The sequence below is a fragment of the Rhinolophus sinicus genome, linkage group LG09 (assembly GCF_036562045.2).
Source record: "Rhinolophus sinicus isolate RSC01 linkage group LG09, ASM3656204v1, whole genome shotgun sequence".
NCBI classification, from domain to species: Eukaryota; Metazoa; Chordata; class Mammalia; order Chiroptera; family Rhinolophidae; genus Rhinolophus; species Rhinolophus sinicus.
Genome location: NC_133758.1, coordinates 64,045,588 through 64,064,247, shown reverse-complemented (window position 1 = coordinate 64,064,247; position 18,660 = coordinate 64,045,588). Strand labels below are relative to the sequence as shown.

At 35.7% G+C, this 18,660-nt stretch overlaps 1 protein-coding gene across 4 annotated transcripts in view; it reads left to right on the top strand.

The window, feature by feature from the left end:
• The window catches only part of CDK13 (cyclin dependent kinase 13), a 102,801-nt gene extending 91,681 nt beyond the window's left edge, over positions 1–11,120 (top strand). The window contains exons 12-15 of one of the 4 annotated variants that reach the window (XM_019710219.2): positions 899–946; positions 2,445–2,650; positions 8,693–9,145; positions 9,703–11,120. In XM_019710219.2, coding sequence (XP_019565778.1) covers positions 899–946; positions 2,445–2,650; positions 8,693–9,145; positions 9,703–10,550 — 1,555 coding nt within the window. In that variant the 3' untranslated portion in view covers positions 10,551–11,120. The remainder of the gene's footprint in view (positions 1–898; positions 947–2,444; positions 2,651–8,692; positions 9,146–9,702) is intronic. The other 3 variants (XM_019710222.2, XM_019710221.2, XM_019710223.2) reach the window with 3 other exon arrangements.
• Positions 11,121–18,660: the final 7,540 nt, after the last annotated feature.

The window sequence follows — 18,660 nt, the reverse complement described above, 5'->3', positions numbered from 1 at the left end:
AACTTTTCTGATGTATTTAATGAAAATAGAAAAAGTATATATTGCTAAAAAGTGAATTAGAATGATAGCTAGCCTATAATTTTATTTTTTCTTAATAGCAAATATAAAGCATTAAACAGTTTATAAGATAGAATATGATCAACTGTAATCAGCATAAATATTTCATGATGTGACTTGATAAAAATAGTTTTAAATTACCTTATTGAATGATGATAAGTGGTCTCAAACATGAACATAGGGCCTCCTATGTGAGAGGCGCTGAGTACTTACAGCTGTTAACATACATTACCACTGCCCCATAAGGCATTATTAATCCCAATTTTAAAGATAAGGAAACTGAGGCACAGAGGTCATTACTTGCCTAATAAGATACAGTAAGTGTCTGAGCCAGTATTTGAACCTTCAGAAAAGTACGTAATAATTTGGTCATCCTAGTAGAAAACATTCCTGGTACATACATCTGTGAGTCAGCATTTCTAAATCTATATACTGTTTGAGCTATTTGTTGGGTAATGTTTATCTTTCCTAGAGGTGAGTGTTGAGATCATCCAGAAAGAACCTCACCTTTACATCATGGGAGGGAGAAAAAGCCCTTTTCAGTGGCTTTCTTTGCTTTACTCACGGAATTCTCCTGCAATAGCAATGCATTCATTCCCTGAACATCAGGCTGAAGGAGGTGAAATTACTTCAGTTACTGCATTACTGCAGTACATCTGAATTCAGAATATCCCAGCAGAGGCTAATGCCACATATCTTGTAATACACACAGAGAGAGAGAGGGAAGGGAGGGAGAGGGAAAGCGGGAGAGGGAGAGAAAGGGAAGTCTTTGGCGGGATTATGATGCCTTATAGCTTCCCAATATCAATATTTCAAATTGTCCCTTTGTTTGTTACTCCAGGAGGTTTTTACACGCTGAGGCAATGCACCATAGTAAGATGGCTGAGAGGTATGCCTTTGTTTTGTTTTTGGACCTCAGGTGCATAGACTTGGTTTAATCATAATCCTTGTGTCACTCATCATTGGTCCATGCATGGCTCTCTTTTTTCTTTTAGTTACTTAATTTAGTTATTTTAAATGATGTTGATAAGCAGCCATGAGCCTACCAAATTAAAGCTAGAAGCTTGAAAATAACCTACTTTAATCATATCATACCGTCTCCCCCCCCACCCCCCACAACCTATCCCCTTGCCTTCCTCCACCTGAGGTAATTGTCATTCCTGTTCTCTTTTGTATATATTTTTGTTGCCATCTATATGTACTCATAAAAAGTTATATTTTAAACTTTTAGTTGTTTTTAGTTTTATAAAAGAGTGTCATGCTGTTTGTAATCTTTTGGGAATGACCTTTTTTTTTTTTTTTTTTTTTTTACTTAATATATTACATTGCTAAGATTCGACCATATTGTTGCATATGCCTTTATTTTATAACATTAGATAAGAGTAAATGTGAAAGAGGAGGTATGAAAGAATTTGCTGAATGCGTAGCTCATTCTCAAAGATCAATTTTAGGAAAGAGGACATATGGATATGGAAATACTTTTAAAAACAATTCTAGGTTTACTCCCTAGAAGGTCTTCATGATCCTTAGAAGAAAACATATAGGTTGAAGACTGCAGATATGTATCACCAGGTTGGGGCTGCTTAAAGGAATTTGTAGTTATTCTGGGCAAGTTTATTAACCTTTCCAAGCCTCAATTTTCTCATCTTTAAATAGATATAACAGTAACTTCCCATTAGGTTGTTAGGTTAAGAAGAAAACATTTATAAATCAAATATTTATGTCTTTATTTAAACAAAAGTTATTCTGCAGTGTTGTCAGGTTTATGAAATTACATTCAGGTAGAATTGTTTCAGAATTGTGGGTAATTTTGATAGCTGCTAGTTACTCAGAACTCTTTGTTGATGAGTAATGAGCCTGGATTACCAGTTTTTGAAACTCCTCTATTGCATCAGTTTAATTCTGCAACATTGCTTATAGAGGCAAATACGAGGGTATTAAAAAGTTAAAAGCTCTTACTAGAAAGTTTTGCACAAACATCTAGGCTTACTCCTTCTAATCCTATGTCTACTTTTAGCAAATCGGATATTTTTTGCCTTTTTTTTCATGTCATATTCAGTGTATGATGTATAAAAATTGGCTTTAAAAAATTTCACCAAGGATAATTGTGACCTATTTTTATGACATGTTCTTCATTTATAGTTTTAATAAGTTATTATTTATTGATTATTTAGAAGCCACAGAATAATAGTCTGTCTATGAAAGTGAAGTCCTGAAAGGAGGTGGGGCATCATGGCTGATTTTTAGCGGAAGAGTTTACAAAGCCGATGTATGAAGTCTTCAAGGACAACTTTGGTGTGATGGGGGAGGTGTTGTTAAAAATACTAGCATTTTGTTGTTAAGAAATGTCACTGCAATTACGAACAACTTAATTTTTGTTTTTTCAGTCTGCCTTTATGGCAAGATTGTCATGAGTTATGGAGTAAAAAGCGAAGAAGACAGAAGCAGATGGGCATGACTGATGATGTTTCCACAATTAAAGCCCCCAGAAAGGACTTGTCTCTGGGCTTGGATGACAGCAGAACCAACACACCCCAGGGTGTGCTGCCGACTTCACAACTGAAATCTCAGGGCAACTCGAATATGGCATCTGGTCAGTAATGCTTCCATGGGTTGGTTTTCTTCATATTGTTTTGTGGCTGCTGTTGATTACATTGCTGGAGTGTTAAAGCATTTGTGGTTAAAGTTGAACATTAAGGTTTATTCACCAAACTTGACGTTTCCTTGATACTTGCTTATGCCAGTATAGACATTTCACTGCTACTAGCACCACAATGTTAAAGAATCTCAAGGTAAGATTAATTTATAAAGGAGGTATCAAATTATATGACTAGTGATTAGTCAGATTTCTCGGTTTCCTTTCCCCCCCTAGTGGCGGAACGGGTGTAAGTCTTTTACTCAACACTATTCTCACAGGCTCAGCATCAATGTGTGTGAATGCTTAAGGAGTAAGTCAAAAATTATAATAGAAGCTCTTTTCATACTGTTTATCATATCCTCAGATTATTCTTAATATATTTCCCATAGTACTATAGAATCTCAAAGGTTGGAATCAGATTTTGTGCCAAAAATGACTTGAAGTATGACAGAGAAGAATGTTTTGGGGAAACTTAAATTTCTTCCTCTGACTCAATCTGTTATAAGTGTAAGCATCTTCATGAGAAACCAATCTCTTCAGTGTTGGAAATATTGTTAAACTTATCCTCTCATTTAATTAACTTTTAAAAATATAGAATCTACTCCCTCATTTTGCCTCAGGAATCCAGAAAGCATGCAGCTTCAGTTTTTTTTGTTTTTTTTTTAATGAAGACAGAGACTGATATGAAATAAGTAGAAGCAACTTTGTGTAATTGTGCTACGCTTCATTGCACTTCACAGACACTGCAATTTTTACAAATTGGAAGTTTGTGGCAACTCTGCATTGAGCAAATATATTGGCACCCTTTTTCCAATAGCATTTGCTCACTTCGTGTGTCTGTTACATTTTGATAATTCTCACAAGATTTCAAATTTTTCCATGATTATTATATTTGTTATGGTGATCTGTGGTCAGTGATCTTTGATGTTACTATTGTAGTTTTGGGGCTCCACGATGGTGCCCACATAAGAGAGCATACTTAATTGATAAATATTGTATGTATTCTGACTGCTCCACTGACCATTCCCCCATCTCTCTTCCTCTCCTTGAGCCTCCCTATTCCCTGAGACACAATAATACTGAAATTAAGCTAATTAATAACCTATTATAATGTCCTCTAAGTGTTCAAGTGAATGGAAGAGTTACATGTCTCACTTTAAATCAAAAGCTAGGAAAGATTAAGCTTAGTGAAGAAGGCGTGTCGAAAGCAGAGATAGGCTGAAAGCTGGGCCTCTTGCGCCAGTTACCCAAGTGGTGAATGCAAAGGAAAAGTTCTTGAAGGAAATTAAAAGTGCTACTCCAGTGGACACCTGAATGATAAGAAAGTGAGATAGGCTTAATTGCCGATTTGGAGAACAGTTTAGTGGTCTGGACAGAAGATCAATCCAGCTACAACATTCCCTTAAGCCAAAGCCTAATCCAGAGCAAGGCCCTAACGCTCTTCAATTCTATGAAGGCTGAGAGAGGGTGAGGAGGCTGCAGAAGAAATATTTGAAGTTAGCAGAGGCTGGTTCATGAAGTTGAAGGAAAGAAGCTGCCTTTATAACATAAAAATGCCAGGTGAAGCAGCAAGTGCTGATGGAGAAGCTGCAGGAAGTTACACAGAAGATCTAGCTAAGATAATTAATGAAGGTGGCTACATTAAACCACAGATTTTCAGTGTAGACAAAACAGCCTTATATTGGAACAGGAGGCTGTCTAAGACTTTCAAAGCTATAAAGGAGAAGTCAGTGCCTGGCTTCAAAGGACAGGCTGACTCTCTTAGGGGCTAATGCAGCTAGCAATGGGAAGCTCATGCTCATTTACCATTCTGAAAATCCTAGAGTCCTTAAGAATTATGCTAAATCTACTTGCCTGTGCTTTATAAATGTGACAACAAAGCCTGGATGACAGCACATCTGATTACAATATGGTTTCCTAAATATTTTAAGCCCACTGTTGAGACCTACTGCTTAGCAAAAAAGATTCCTTTCAGAATATTACTGCTCACTGACAATGCACCTGGTCACCCAAGAGCTCTGATGGAGAAGTACAATGAGATTAAGGCTGTTTTCATGCTTTAACACAACACTCATTCTACAGCCCATGGATCAAGGAGTAATTTCAACTTGAAAGTCTTCCTGTTTAAGAAATGCATTTCATAAGGTTATAGCTGCCACAGGTAGTGGTTCCTCTGATGGATGTGGGCAACGTAAATGGAACACCTTCTGGAAAGGACTCACTATTCTGTGTGCTATTAAGAGCGTTTTGTTATTCATGGGAAAATATCAAAATATCGAATTTAACAAGAGTTTGGAAGAAGATGATTCCAATCCTCATGGATGACTTTGAGAGGTTCATGACTTCAGTGAAGGAAGTCACTGTAGAAGATTTGGTAGAAAGAATAAGAGAACTAGAAGTAGAAGTGGAGCCTGAAGGTAGGACTGACTTGCTGCAATCTCATGATAAAACTAATGGATGAGGAGTTGTTTCTTACGGATCAACAAAGAAAGTGCTTTTTGAGATGGAATCTACTCCTGGTGAAGATGCTATGAAGATTGTTGAAAAGACAACAAAGGCTTTAGAACATTATATATACTTAGTTGATAAAGCAGCATCAGGATTTGAGAGGACTGACTCCAATTTTGAAAGAAGTTCTGTGGTAGAGTGTTATCAAACAGCATTGCATGCTGCAGAGAATTCATTTGTGAAAAGAAGAGTCAATTGATGTGGCAAATGTCATTGTCTTATTTTAAGAAATTGTCACAGCCACCCCAGCCTTCAGCAACCACCACCCTGATGAGTCAGCAGCTATCAACATCTAGGCAAGACCCTCTACCAGCAAAAAGTTTACCAACTCACTGAAGGTTAGCATTTTTTAGCAATAAAATATTTTTAATTAAGGTATGTAAAGTGTATTTTTAGACATGATGCTGTTGAGCACTTAATAGACTACAGTCTAGTGTAAACATAATATGTATACGTACTGGGAAACCAGAAATTTTTTTTTTTTAATTTTATTTTATTAAATTTATTGGGGTGACAATTGTTAGTAAAATTACATAGATTTCAGCTGTACAATTCTGTATTACATCATCTATAAATCCCATTGTGTGTTCATCACCCAGAGTCAGTTCTCCTTCCATCACCATATATTTGATCCCCCTTACCCTCATCTCCCACCCCCCACCCCCCACCCCCCTCCCCCCTTACCCTCTGGCAACCACCAAACCATTGTGTCTATGAGTTTCTGTTTCTCATTTGTTTGTCTTGTTCTTTTGTTGCTTTTGGTTTATATACCACATATCAGTGAAATCACATGGTTCTCTGCTTTTTCTATCTGACTTATTTCACTCAGCATTACACTCTCAAGATCCATCCATGTTGTCACAAATGTTCCTATATCATCTTTTCTTACCGCCATATAGTATTCCATTGTGTATATATACCACAACTTCTTTATCCATTCCTCTATCAAAGGACATTTTGGTTGTTTCCATGTCTTGGCCACCGTAAACAAAGCTGCAATGAACATTGGAGCACACGTGTCTTTATCTCTAAATGTTTTCAGATTTTTTGGGTAGATACCCAGGAGAGGGATTGCTGGGTCATATGGCAATTCTATTCGTAATTTTTTGAGGAACCTCCACACTGCCTTCCATAACGGCTGCACCAGTCTGCATTCCCACCAACAGTGTATGAGGGTTCCTTTTTCTCCACAGCCTCTCCAACATTTGTTACTATTTGTCTTGTTGATGATAGCCATTCTGACTGGGGTGAGGTGATATCTCATTGTGGGAAACCAGAAAATTTGTACTGACTTGCTTTATTGCGATATTCACTTTATTTTTGTGGAACCAAACCAGCAGTATTTCCAAGGTATGCCTCTGTGTGTGTGTGTGTAGAGGTGGTAGTTTATTAAACATGAAAAAGTAACCTATATATATTAAGAGATGAGTAAATATTGATTGGTTAGTTGATTGTAACAGATCTGTGAATCAGATTGAGCTATTGGTGGCTGAGTCTAAATGTAGAGTAGATGAGCTGAGAAAGCTTTAGGAAGATTACCATTAATGCTTTCCCATGTAGTCCACAAGCTCATACTTGACCTTGGACAGACTACATTAAAGTGCTGATACACATTACTTTAAAAACCAGAAGCAATTGTTATTTGTTGTAGAAAAGTAGTCTTCAGAGTTTCTTGAAATAGAGAATTCCCCTTATACATGAAAATATTTGATCCACGTAGCTTTGGAAAACACAGCTGTTGTATGCCATGAGGGCTGTCTACGTTAAGTTCAATATTATTTCTTTTCATATTAAAAATGTGTGAAATATAGAGAAAGGCAAAAGAGAAGCAACAGGAAGTTTTCTTAATTTGTATTTAAGTTACATGTTTTACATACCATCTGCTGAAATAGGATTTGAGTGACAAGAAGTTTGAGTGACAAGAAGTTTGGGTGGCAGTCAGTTGTCCTAGGTGACTGTCAGGTCTCCATTTCTCCTCTTCATGGAACTGATGTCCTTTCTATTCTACTGGTAAAGCTGGTAGAATAAAGGGTGGTTACTTGACCCTATTTTAGCTGGTAAGAAATGAGTTGCCCTTTTTGGGCTCATTTCGTTATTGTTTCTTACCTACTACATATTTAACAACCTTATTAATGGAGTGTTTCATATCATATATTGTTTTCCTTTTTTTAAAAAAAAACACTCATTATTAAGTGAGAATTCTGGTTTTTTGAAATAGAAATGTATCCTCTACTCCATTTTCTTCATTAATCAGTTAAGTGTCTTGAAATAAGGAAATGCTGCTTCTGTAAAGGAGACACCATAGTTGAAAAAGAGTAGTTCTCTGAGCTCACACAGAGATTGCCTCTGTTAATAGAGAAAAGAAAGGGAAAATGAGAAAAACTGGCTCTTGGGGTGTAGTAAACAAGCTTGATTGCTTATTAATGTGGCAGGTTACAAGAAGAACTTGCCAAAGTTTGTTTTAATTAATCTAAAAATAACATGAAATAACAAAATGTATCTCAAAATATATAAAGGGAATATAAAAAGATCGCATTAATAATCAGTTTTTCATCTTTTTGGAGTTGCTTTTCTATTATGTGGCTATGGAAATTGCTTATCAGTGTCTGTATTATCACTTAACATATATGACATTATATGCCTTTGAGCCGTGTTGTTATATGTGACTAAGATAAGTTTGCATAAACCTGTATAAACCATCACAAGTCTAAACTGAAAATTGGAAAAACAACTGAATCTGTTTTGCTGATGATCAGTGAATATCATCTTATATGTACATTATAAGAATGCTTCTGTAGGAGGTCCTAACTTACCCAACAGGACTTAAAGTTAATTTGAATAAAACACTTTATCAAAGAGTCTGCCACATCCATGAATTTAACTGCAAGTATAAGGTTAGGTTCTTAGATAATAAACATTATTTTAGATAAGCAATACTGTGAATAGTTAAGAGCTCAGACTCTGGAATCAGAATACTGGGTTCAAATCTCAACTCTACCACTTACAGAGTTTGTGACCTTGGGTGAGTTATTAATATTTAGTCTGTCTGGATGTCAATTTCTTCTTCAGTAAAAGAAAAAATGCAGCTAATAAGAGAGCAGGCCTTTTAAGGTTGTTGTAATACAGGATAGAACCTGCTTAGAAAGCTCCTGACACTGTATCCCTCATCTTCATTATTCCGTTCACATTCCCAGGTGGTATTTCCTGGTTAGAGCCATAGTCGTGGTAGTCTTGATTTTCCTTTTCAAGTATTTGCCCCTAGGGATAATTTATTCAAAATGGACCACAGTTCTATCTTTTGTTGTTGTTATTTTAATTTACGTGCAGTGAAATCTTTACATGAAATTGAACTGAGATTCCCTTTTCACAGTGTTTCTTAAACACTGTCCTAGATGTATATATTCATGTGATAATAATACAGAGCCATTTTGGGTGGTGGGAGGAGATGTGAGTTGTGGCAATTCTAATTAATACAAATTTTGTCTTTAGTAAAAACAGGCCCTGGACAGCAGTTAAACCACAGTGAATTGGCAATTCTACTAAACCTACTACAGTCTAAAACAAGTGTTAATATGGCTGATTTTGTCCAAGTGTTGAACATTAAGGTAAACTCTGAGGCTCAACAGCAGCTAAATAAAATAAACCTTCCTGCTGGAATTTTGGCAACAGGTGAAAAACAGACAGATCCATCCACACCACAACAAGAGTCTTCGAAACCGCTGGGAGGAATTCAGCCTTCTTCTCAGAGCGTGCCGCCTAAAGTGGAGACAGACGCTGCCCAGGCGGCTGTACAAAGCGCCTTTGCAGTTCTGCTGACTCAGATAATAAAGGCTCAGCAGTCAAAGCAGAAGGATGTGCCGCTGGAAGAGAGGGAAAATGGGTCAGGACATGAAGCAGCATTACAGCTGCGGCCGCCTCCGGAACCCAGCACGCCGGTATCGGGTGAGTGGCAGGCTGCAGAGCGCCCACATGGCCCTTCCCCACCGCGGGCCTGCTGTGGGCGGGCGACCATCAGTGTGTACTGTTCAGTGCTTTGCAGATGTCACTGGTCTTAGGGTGGTTTTGTAGTCTGTTTACTCCTAGCAGTTGATTCTTCAGCCAGTTACTCATGTGCGAAATGACTCGATGAATACCATAGATTCTTCTCTTGTGTAGACCTATGGTTACGAAATCATATTTTACTCCAAGAACAGCATGATGACCGGCCAAGGCAGAAACTTGATGTGTACAGTAGCTTTTATTCAAGCAGTGTAAACAGGCATAGATGAGATCGCTTTGAAAAGGCAGATACAATACAGTTTTTGTCACCATAGACTTAAATGGTAGAAGGCAACATTAGTCCTTTTCATTTTCCTTTTTTGTTGTTGTTGTTGTTGGGGGTGGGGGAGGACAGAGATAGAACTTCTGATGCTTTTTAGGATCACCCGTAGGAAATATGAGCTATATTGAACATTTAGTTCTCCAGGTTTTGACTCTCCATTTCGCTTTGTTTCACTTAGGGCAAGATGAGCTCATCCAGCACCAGGATAGGAGGATACTGGAGCTCACACCAGAGCCAGACCGGCCTCGTATTCTGCCCCCCGATCAGCGACCTCCCGAACCACCTGAGCCACCACCAGTCACCGAAGAAGACCTGGATTATCGGACAGAAAACCAGCATGTCCCCACCACTAGTTCTTCACTAGCAGACCCTCATGCCGGAGTGAAAGCAGCCCTCCTCCAGCTGCTTGCCCAGCATCAGCCCCAGGACGATCCCAAAAGAGAAGGGGGTATTGATTACCAGGCAGGAGACACTTACGTGCCCACCTCAGACTACAAGGACAATTTCGGGTCCTCTTTCTCTTCTGCTCCGTATGTTAGCAGCGATGGGCTGGGGGGTAGCTCTGCTCCCCCATTGGAACGACGGAGCTTCATTGGAAACTCAGATATTCAGTCTTTGGATAACTACAGTACTACTTCATCTCATTCTGGCGGCCCAACTCAGCCTTCTGCCTTTGCCGAGTCATTTCCCAGTTCCGTAGCTGGGTATGGAGACATTTACCTCAATCCCGGTCCTATGTTGTTCAGTGGAGACAAGGACCATAGATTCGAGTACAGCCACGGCCCCATCGCGGTCCTGGCTAACAGTAGTGACCCTTCCACAGGGCCCGAGAGTACTCACCCTTTGCCAGCCAAGATGCACAACTATAGCTACGGCGGCAACTTACAGGAAAACCCGGGTGGCCCCAGCCTCCTGCATGGACAGACCTGGACTTCTCCTGCCCAAGGGCCTGGGTATTCACAAGGATTTAGGGGACACATTAGCACGTCAGCTGGCAGAGGTCGCGGCAGAGGGCTACCGTACTGAGTATCTGTTTTTCCTCAGGCACATCATTTTTATCTGGAAAGACTTTTCTAGCTGCAATTTAAGGCAGCAATCCAAGAGACTTGAATAATATTAATTCAACAACAGCTTTATTTTTATGTGGAAAGGGTCTTGCATACAATAGTTTAAAAAAAGACCAAAAAAAAAAAACACCTTTGCTTAAATTCATGCTGTTCTAAAAACTAGATCTATCGATTGTACATCTTCACAAATTCTAGTTAACAATTTTATTTTGTATTCTTGCAGTTTTAAGTGGATGCTAATCTTAGGGACATAAAAGTCTTTTATGGCCCTCTTGCAGATCTTCTGAACTATGCACATTTGTGCTTTTTTTGTAAGTTTGGACCAACTTTTATGTAACAACCAACCAACCCCTCGTTCCCCTTCAGTTTTACAACAATCAGAAAGGGCACTGATTTATTTGGTATTTTTCTTTTTACAAAGCTACCTTTAGTCAAAGGTCACTGTCAGTCTTTGCACCTGCTTTCAGTGTTATTGTGAAAGGTGTACTTTGTGCTCATTTCAGAAAATAAAACACAACCTTTCTCTTGATGCAACAGTTTTATAAAAAAAAATGGTCAATGTTATTTTTGTTTTATTTTGCAGATTATCATAACCTGGCAAAATGCATTCGAATAAAATAGTGGGTTTTATATGAGAAATATGGGTGGGGTGGGAAGGGTAAGTAAGTGCCTTAACAGGTAAGCTTAAAGTCTGAAAAAGTAGTTAACCTTTACACCCAGTTGTCTTCTCAAGGGAATCAGTACATTGTATTGAAGAGGCAGGGAGCTCTGGGGTGTTTAGGGTCTGCTTGTTCAGTTCCTGCTAGATCATTCTCTGCCCATCACACCGTTCTCCTTTTCTGCCTGTCTTTGGGCTGTATTACCTTCCACTCCACCTTCTCTGGATGGGGGACTAGAACTCCATCAGTACCTTTTGTTACTTCTGAGAAATTCTGAAAAGTTTTGTCATTTAAATGGTTGAAAGTAATAACTAAATGGGAATTTTAGAGTACCGTTTCCGTTCAGGCTGCCGTATTGTTCCTGTTTCCTTTTGCCTTGCGTAATTGCAAGACAGGAGCAAAGCATAGTAACAGAATTTGCATAATTCTTTTCAAGTTCGTGGGGAAGGGTGGCAAACACCATATTTGAAGTTACACAATTGCCATTTTAAGAAAAAAATTAACTCTGTTCACTTGTTAACTAGAAACATTGCCTAGATTGAATTTACTGAAGCAAAGAAAAAGTAGTAAGAGAAAAACCTCTTATCTTCCCTCCTCTCATCTTTTGTGAGGTTTATTAGGACTTCTTTTGCCAGACTTAGAGCAACTTTAGTTTATTTTAACATTTTTTTCTTCATTAAAAGCAGCAAAGAATGATGGGCAAATCCTTATTTAAACTAATGGTGTCAAGTTTAACTTTTTGTGCCCACTCACACACACACATATAATAGTTCAAGAAAGGAACCAAAGGTAGATAACCAATGTTTCCATATCAAAAAATGGAAAAATAGATTATGGAAATGAGAGTTGTGCCAATTAACCATTTGTTTTGACTATCCTCCTGGTAACTTATGTTTTTTATTAGAATCTTAAATTGAATCAACTGTTACAGAATGGATATTGCTCTAGTTCTAAAGTCAGTCTTTTAACCCTGTGCCCTCTATCTGACTTGTGAACCTTCATTTAAAACAGTATATGGGAAGCATTCTAGTTTGGTGAGAGTGAGACTATTTTAAAAGTGGATAATTTACCATTTTACTGCTATGAATTGATGTCCGTTGACCGTTTTGTTTTTTGATGGAATTTTTTTGTTGGGGAGAAATGAATGGAAGAAAAATTTATTTTGCTTTTATTTGAATATTAAGTACTAACGACTTACGAAGCTACGTTGCAGGAAGTGAAGAGATATTTTGAAATTTAGCAAAATAGCTACAGTATTCAAGTATCTGAAATTTTAATATGGTGAGTCTTAGAGCTTTAGACTTTCCTGTAAGTGACAGTATCTAAGTTATTCTTAGTAGTCACACTTGTTAATTCTGCTGACCATAGCAGCTAACATAAAATTGACGATATTTATGTGACATGAATAGCCTGTGTTTTAAAAATTAAATATTTTATATAAAATTGAACTGTGTTTGAATAGTTTTTCTAATCAAACATTCTAGTCATGTATCTATGTTACAAGAGTGGCTCAGAGGACAGGGAAATTGTTGCTTGAAATTGAAAATTTGAACTGCAACTTCTAATATTACCCTAAGAGAGTATTGATTGAGAGACATACCAATATTTATGCATCACTTAGAAAAAATGTTGCCAATTAAACCACAACACAATTCTAAATAAGCTGCATCAATTTTAAGATATTTCCCAAATTTGTTAAGTGAAAGAAGCTGTCTTAAAATTGATGAAATATGGTAGTGAAAATCTTAATGCATCCTTCCAGATCATTTAATATTTTAGTGAATTTGGATTAATAAAAAGAGTAGTGGAATCGGGAAACTGCTAATTCTATAGGTTATAGTAATTGCAGTAATTACTGAGTATTTTTGAGTGAAATCTAAGGAACATAAAATCATTGCTCAAGTTTTTTAAGACAGAAACAGGTAAGTCAGGTTGGAAATAAAATGACGAAAACATAAGAGGTTGAACTACCAAAGAAGAAAATATTTGTCTCCATGTGAAATTCCCCTTTGTATTTCCTGACACAGCAAGCTTTCCTACATGCAACTTGTGTTTCTCATCTTCACTATTTGTTGGAAAGGTGCCGTCTCCTGTGTAATTTTAAATAACTCACTTTAAGGGGTTTATTGATTAAAATAGTTTGTGGAATGTGAATTAATATAAACCTTAGCTGTGGTTCAGAGCTTCAAATTCATTCTGTCAGTAGATGTATATCCAGTGCCTACCAAGTGCCAGGTACTAGTCTAGTATGAGCAGGCAGCACTAAACGGGAAAGGCTTTATTAACTCATGCTTCTAGTGGGCTGACTGAGCGGGAGGATTTAAGAAGTGTCTGGAAAAAGTGAGTGGTGTTTGCTACTCTCAGCTGTATTTACACTTAAGTGAATGTAAGAAATGAAAATGTGAATGTATGTAAAATTTTAAAGTCATATTTGAACAGAAGGTGCTGGAAAGCAATAGAACAATTGAAAACTCAGTGATGAAAAAAATTTAAGTTGCATCTAGCCAGTTTGCAGTAAGCCAATCCGTAGGAAATACCAAGATTTCTTGAGAGAAAATAGAAGGTAATTGGGTTAAATGCTTCCAAATTAATCTAACTGGTACTTCTGAGTTCAAGTTTTGCTCTATTTGCTTTGAGCTGAATCCAGTTTTCACCCTAAGTCCTTTTTTTTTTTTTTTTTTTGGAATAAAGATCTATTGATTCCCTGGCATACTGGTTCTGGTATTTTAAAAGTCTGAACAGGACACCCCAATAATATTAAAGCATCTGGTCCATGTCCTCGCTTTACAGCTAAGAAAAGTGAGACTTAGGTGTATTGCCAGTGCTTGTTCCTCTAAGTCATGTCTAAATTCTGTAGTGAATACTTAACTTTTCAATAAGAAAATGGACTAAAAATACCAGTGTTATAGTAAAATAAAATCATTAAATTTAGAATATTGAACAGCTAGTTTAATACAGATGGCTTTAAAAAGTCAACTTAAACAATTCAGAAAAAATAGGAAAATAAACAATTTTAGGAAACTTATTTAATGAGGAGCCTATGGAGACTGTCACATATAAATAGTCTTTTAAAAAGCAGTTCCTTTTCTTTTGAAGACACTAGTAACTTTTCAACAATTAGATAAGACTGAATCTTTTATTAAAGCATTTTCTGTTCTTAGGAGGAAGATTAATATCAGCAGGACTGCAAACACATTCTTTCAAGTTTTTATAATTAAGTTGTTTTACAAGGGGAGCAAAGATTTGCCATGTACCAGAGGTCTCTGCAGATAATTTCTTGAATGTTTCCAGTTTATTTAAAAATAAAACTATTAACAAATTAAGCTATGGAGGGATCCAGTTGAAGATGGAGAAAATAAAATTTTGATCATGATGGTAAAACTTTCCTTTTGAATTATGTAGACTAATAAATTTTGTGGGTCTTACTCCTTTCACCATATCAAATGTCCCATTTATAAAAGAATTTTCTGCTTCTAATTGTTTAATTCAAAATGAGGCTGTGTAGGGGTGGTCCATTAGCTTAGTTGGTTAGAGCGTGGTGCTAATAACCAACATTTCTGGGTTCAATCCCTGCATGGGCCACTGAGCCGCGCCCTCAAAAAGAACAATGAGGCTGTGTAGTGAATCACCCTTTAAATTCTTTCTTCACAATTAAGTTTATTGTAAAGGTGTTCTTTTTCTGCAAGAACTTTTGGTAATGTTTTGTAACTGTTAAACCTAATGTGTTTAATATAAGCCATTTTTTTTAAAGGCTGTATTTGATAGTCTGTAAATTATCTGCCATGAGAATTCCAGCCCATTTTTAGCCTTGTTTTCTTCTTGCTTATCTGCAGAACAGAATTAGGATAATGTCATCTGATAAAGATGACCACTTGTTAGCCACTATGGTATGTTTTATTGACAAACTTAAAACTAGCCCTTATTTTTTCCTTTTTATATTTGTACGTATTTGAAAACATAGGAACAAATACAAAGCTAACCACCATTAATATTTTGCCTTTGAGGAATGTATGTGAATGCATGTCTACTTTTTTTCTTCAAGCCATGGGATTAGATTGCCAATAGCTTTGTAATTAATTTTTCTCAATAATATATTGTGAACATTCTTCTATGTCAATAATTCTACCCTCTTTAATGGTTCTAAATTATTTCTTATAGAACCATAATTTAAAAATTCCTTATTGCTGGACAAAACATATTTCTAATTTTGTTATAAATAATAATTGATGAAAATTCACATAAATATATACATACATACAAGCATACATAATTTCCTTGCAATTACTGGTCTACAGAATGCACTTCTAACATTTTGGTGCATTCTAATTGCCTTCAAGAATAGTGCAAATTTTGTGTTCCTATTACTTCCTGTTTTCATTTAGCTATGTGGTGTATTTAAAATTTTTCAATCTTTGCCAGTTTGACAAGTTAACTCGTTTTAATTAATATTTCTTTGCTTACTAGTGAAAGTCATTATTTCATGTTAGCCAGGTGTCTTTTTTATTAACTATGCTTAATTTTTATTCCTATGCTTAATTTTTAGGTGTTTGTTGCTTTGAAGAGCAGTTTATATAAGGAAGGTAGCCCTTTTTAAACTATAATCTTGAACATACAGAGATGTGTTTTGATAGGGGGTCTCTACATTGAAAGCATAGAATTGTGCGTGTATATGTGTGTGTGTTTATTCCCCTCATTAAAAGTTCAAAATTTTCTTTATAGTTCTGATATGTTGGGTTTTCTAAAACTTCTAAAAATATTTTTGTTCCTTTTAGAAATGGACTCTTCACATGATTATAAGTATTGCAATAATTTAAATGTCACTGCTTATATAGGAAAGCTGTCATGTGATTTTAAAAAAAGTCACATTTTAAATTTTCAGTTGGTTATGATAATGGGAATTCTTGTTTTTGATTTTATTAATTTTTAGTGTTTATAATTTAAACTATAGATTCGAATACTTCATTATGTTAAGAAAAAAGCTTTAGGAAGTCCATTTATTAGGATCAGATGTTAAATGTTTTTATCAGATGCTTTTCAGTGTCTACCACTTGGGGATTTTCTCCTTTGATCTGTTGATGGTAGACACCAGTTGCATTAATAGAATCTAACATTGAGCTTTTTGTTTAAAATGCTGCTCTATTGTATTGACTAACCCTGTATTTAGGATTTTGTATTTATATTTATTCCTAAGAGATGTCTAGTTTTGATAGCTTTCTGGAGTAAACTGGAAAACTATTTCATGTTTTATTTGCTTTATAATAGTTTATATGTCCCACGGATTATCTGTTTACTGAAGTGATGCTGTTTTATTTATGTGCAGATCTACCTGACTCTTTTCTTGAAGGTAATTCTTTCACAATTTTTCTATTTCCTCATGTGTTCTTGCTCTGTTCAAGGTTATGGTTTCTTGACTAAATCTTGGTAATTATCCTTTTTCTGGAAATTCGTCATACAGTCTACCTTGTATTTAAAATGCTTTTAGCATATAGGTGCACTTAATACTTTCCATGTTTTAAATACACATATCATGTATTATTAAATATCTTTTAAGTGTCTTTTCTCATGACTAGACAACTACAATTTGCGCCTTTCTACCTTCATCCACTTTCTTACCACCAGGGAATAATAATCTATCATTTATTTCTAATTTATTTCAGCATTTTGGCTTTGATTCCTTCCTTCTACTTCCCTTATTTATTTCTACGTCTTGAGTTGAATAATTAGTCCATTTATTTTTCTTCCAATTCTAAAAGAAACCATTTTAATGTTATGAATTCTGTGATAATTTCTTTGGCTCCATCTTGTAGGTTAGGAATGTTGTATTTAATTTCATTATTTTCTAAATATTTGGTGGCTGCAAATTTGATTGCTTGTTTGACCCAAGAATTATTTAGGATAGTGTGTTTCCACTTCCAGGTGGTTGGCTTTATTTTAATTTTTAGTTTAGTTTTTGTTAATAACTTATAATTTGTATTACATGTAGTTTGCTTTGCGAATTTATTAAGGATTTCTTTTTAGGTTGCTAATCAAACAACTTTTGTAAATATTTCCCGGATGCTAGAATGGGTATGTCCTTTGGTACAATTTTCATACAACCATTAAATCAATATTATGAATTAAACACTGGTGAGATTCTCTGTATCTCCAAGGAGTAAGACATGTAAAATAAGTTCTTACACTGCTTTGTGTATTTTCATATATATATATATATATGGGTTACCAAAAAAAAAATATGCAAATGGACACTTTGGTCAATGCTCAAGCAGTAGTTCTCCATAATCAGAAGTGTCTGGATGCTGATGGTAACCACTTTGAGCACCTCTTGTAATTGCAGAAGTGACTTGTATTCATCTTTTATTATTGGTATATATTGAATATTACAATTTTAATAGGTTTTCCTTTTTTAAAATATGTATACATATTTTTGGCACCTTCTGTATTTTGCTTTATATGTTCAGTGCTATATTCAGCATATACCAGTTCATAAATGCTTATTCTTTTTTCCATTTATTGAAGTTTCTTTTAACATTTCAAGTTCTGCTAAGGCCGATTTTAATATTAGCACCATTACGTGGGCTTCTGTCAGTTTATGTTATACTCTCTGCTTCCCTTTAAAAATTTGTTTTTAATACTACATTGCTGGCTTTGCGTTTAATCTTTTGGTAAACTGATTTTCATTTCTTTTTTTGTTCTTTGGGGTCTTTTGTTGATTTGTAATGTATACGGACTGTTTCTATTTAGCTTTAAATATTTCAAAGATATTTAAATCTATTTCTTGAATGAATAACTTCAGGAATGAGTTGCTACAGGCTGTTCCCTATATAAAATGAAATTTGCACTTTCACTTTATTCTGAACACCTACTTCCTCTTTTTGGTACTAAAATTCACGATTTTAGACACAGTTAAATAATGATGTTTCTGTCCTGTTATATAACCATTATAAACATTTCCAAAACTTATTGCTAAAAACAGTCTTGGGTAGAATGTTGGACACATTCAAAGATTAGGAATGGATGAGGATGCCCATTATTACGTGTATTAAACATTTTGTGGCTGATCTTTGTTACACAGTTAAGAAAGAGAGGGGCAGATGGAGGGAGAAAGGAAGAAAAAGAAAAACTAGGTTTGGAAAAGAAAAAATTGTTGATGGCAGACTATATGACTGTGTAGAACATCCAAGAGAACCTACAGATAAATTATTAGCATTAATACGAAATTTGAGCAAGTTGCTAGAAACATTTACATAGAAGAACAAAGAGCCAAGAATAGCTAATTTTGAAAAAAAACAAGAATTTGGACTTGCTTTACCAGATATTGAGATTCCTGGAACAGTTTGTTATACACAAGTAAAATAAAGTGAAGAAAAGACAAATGTTGAAAATACGCATTTTCATGGGTCTGAATGACAA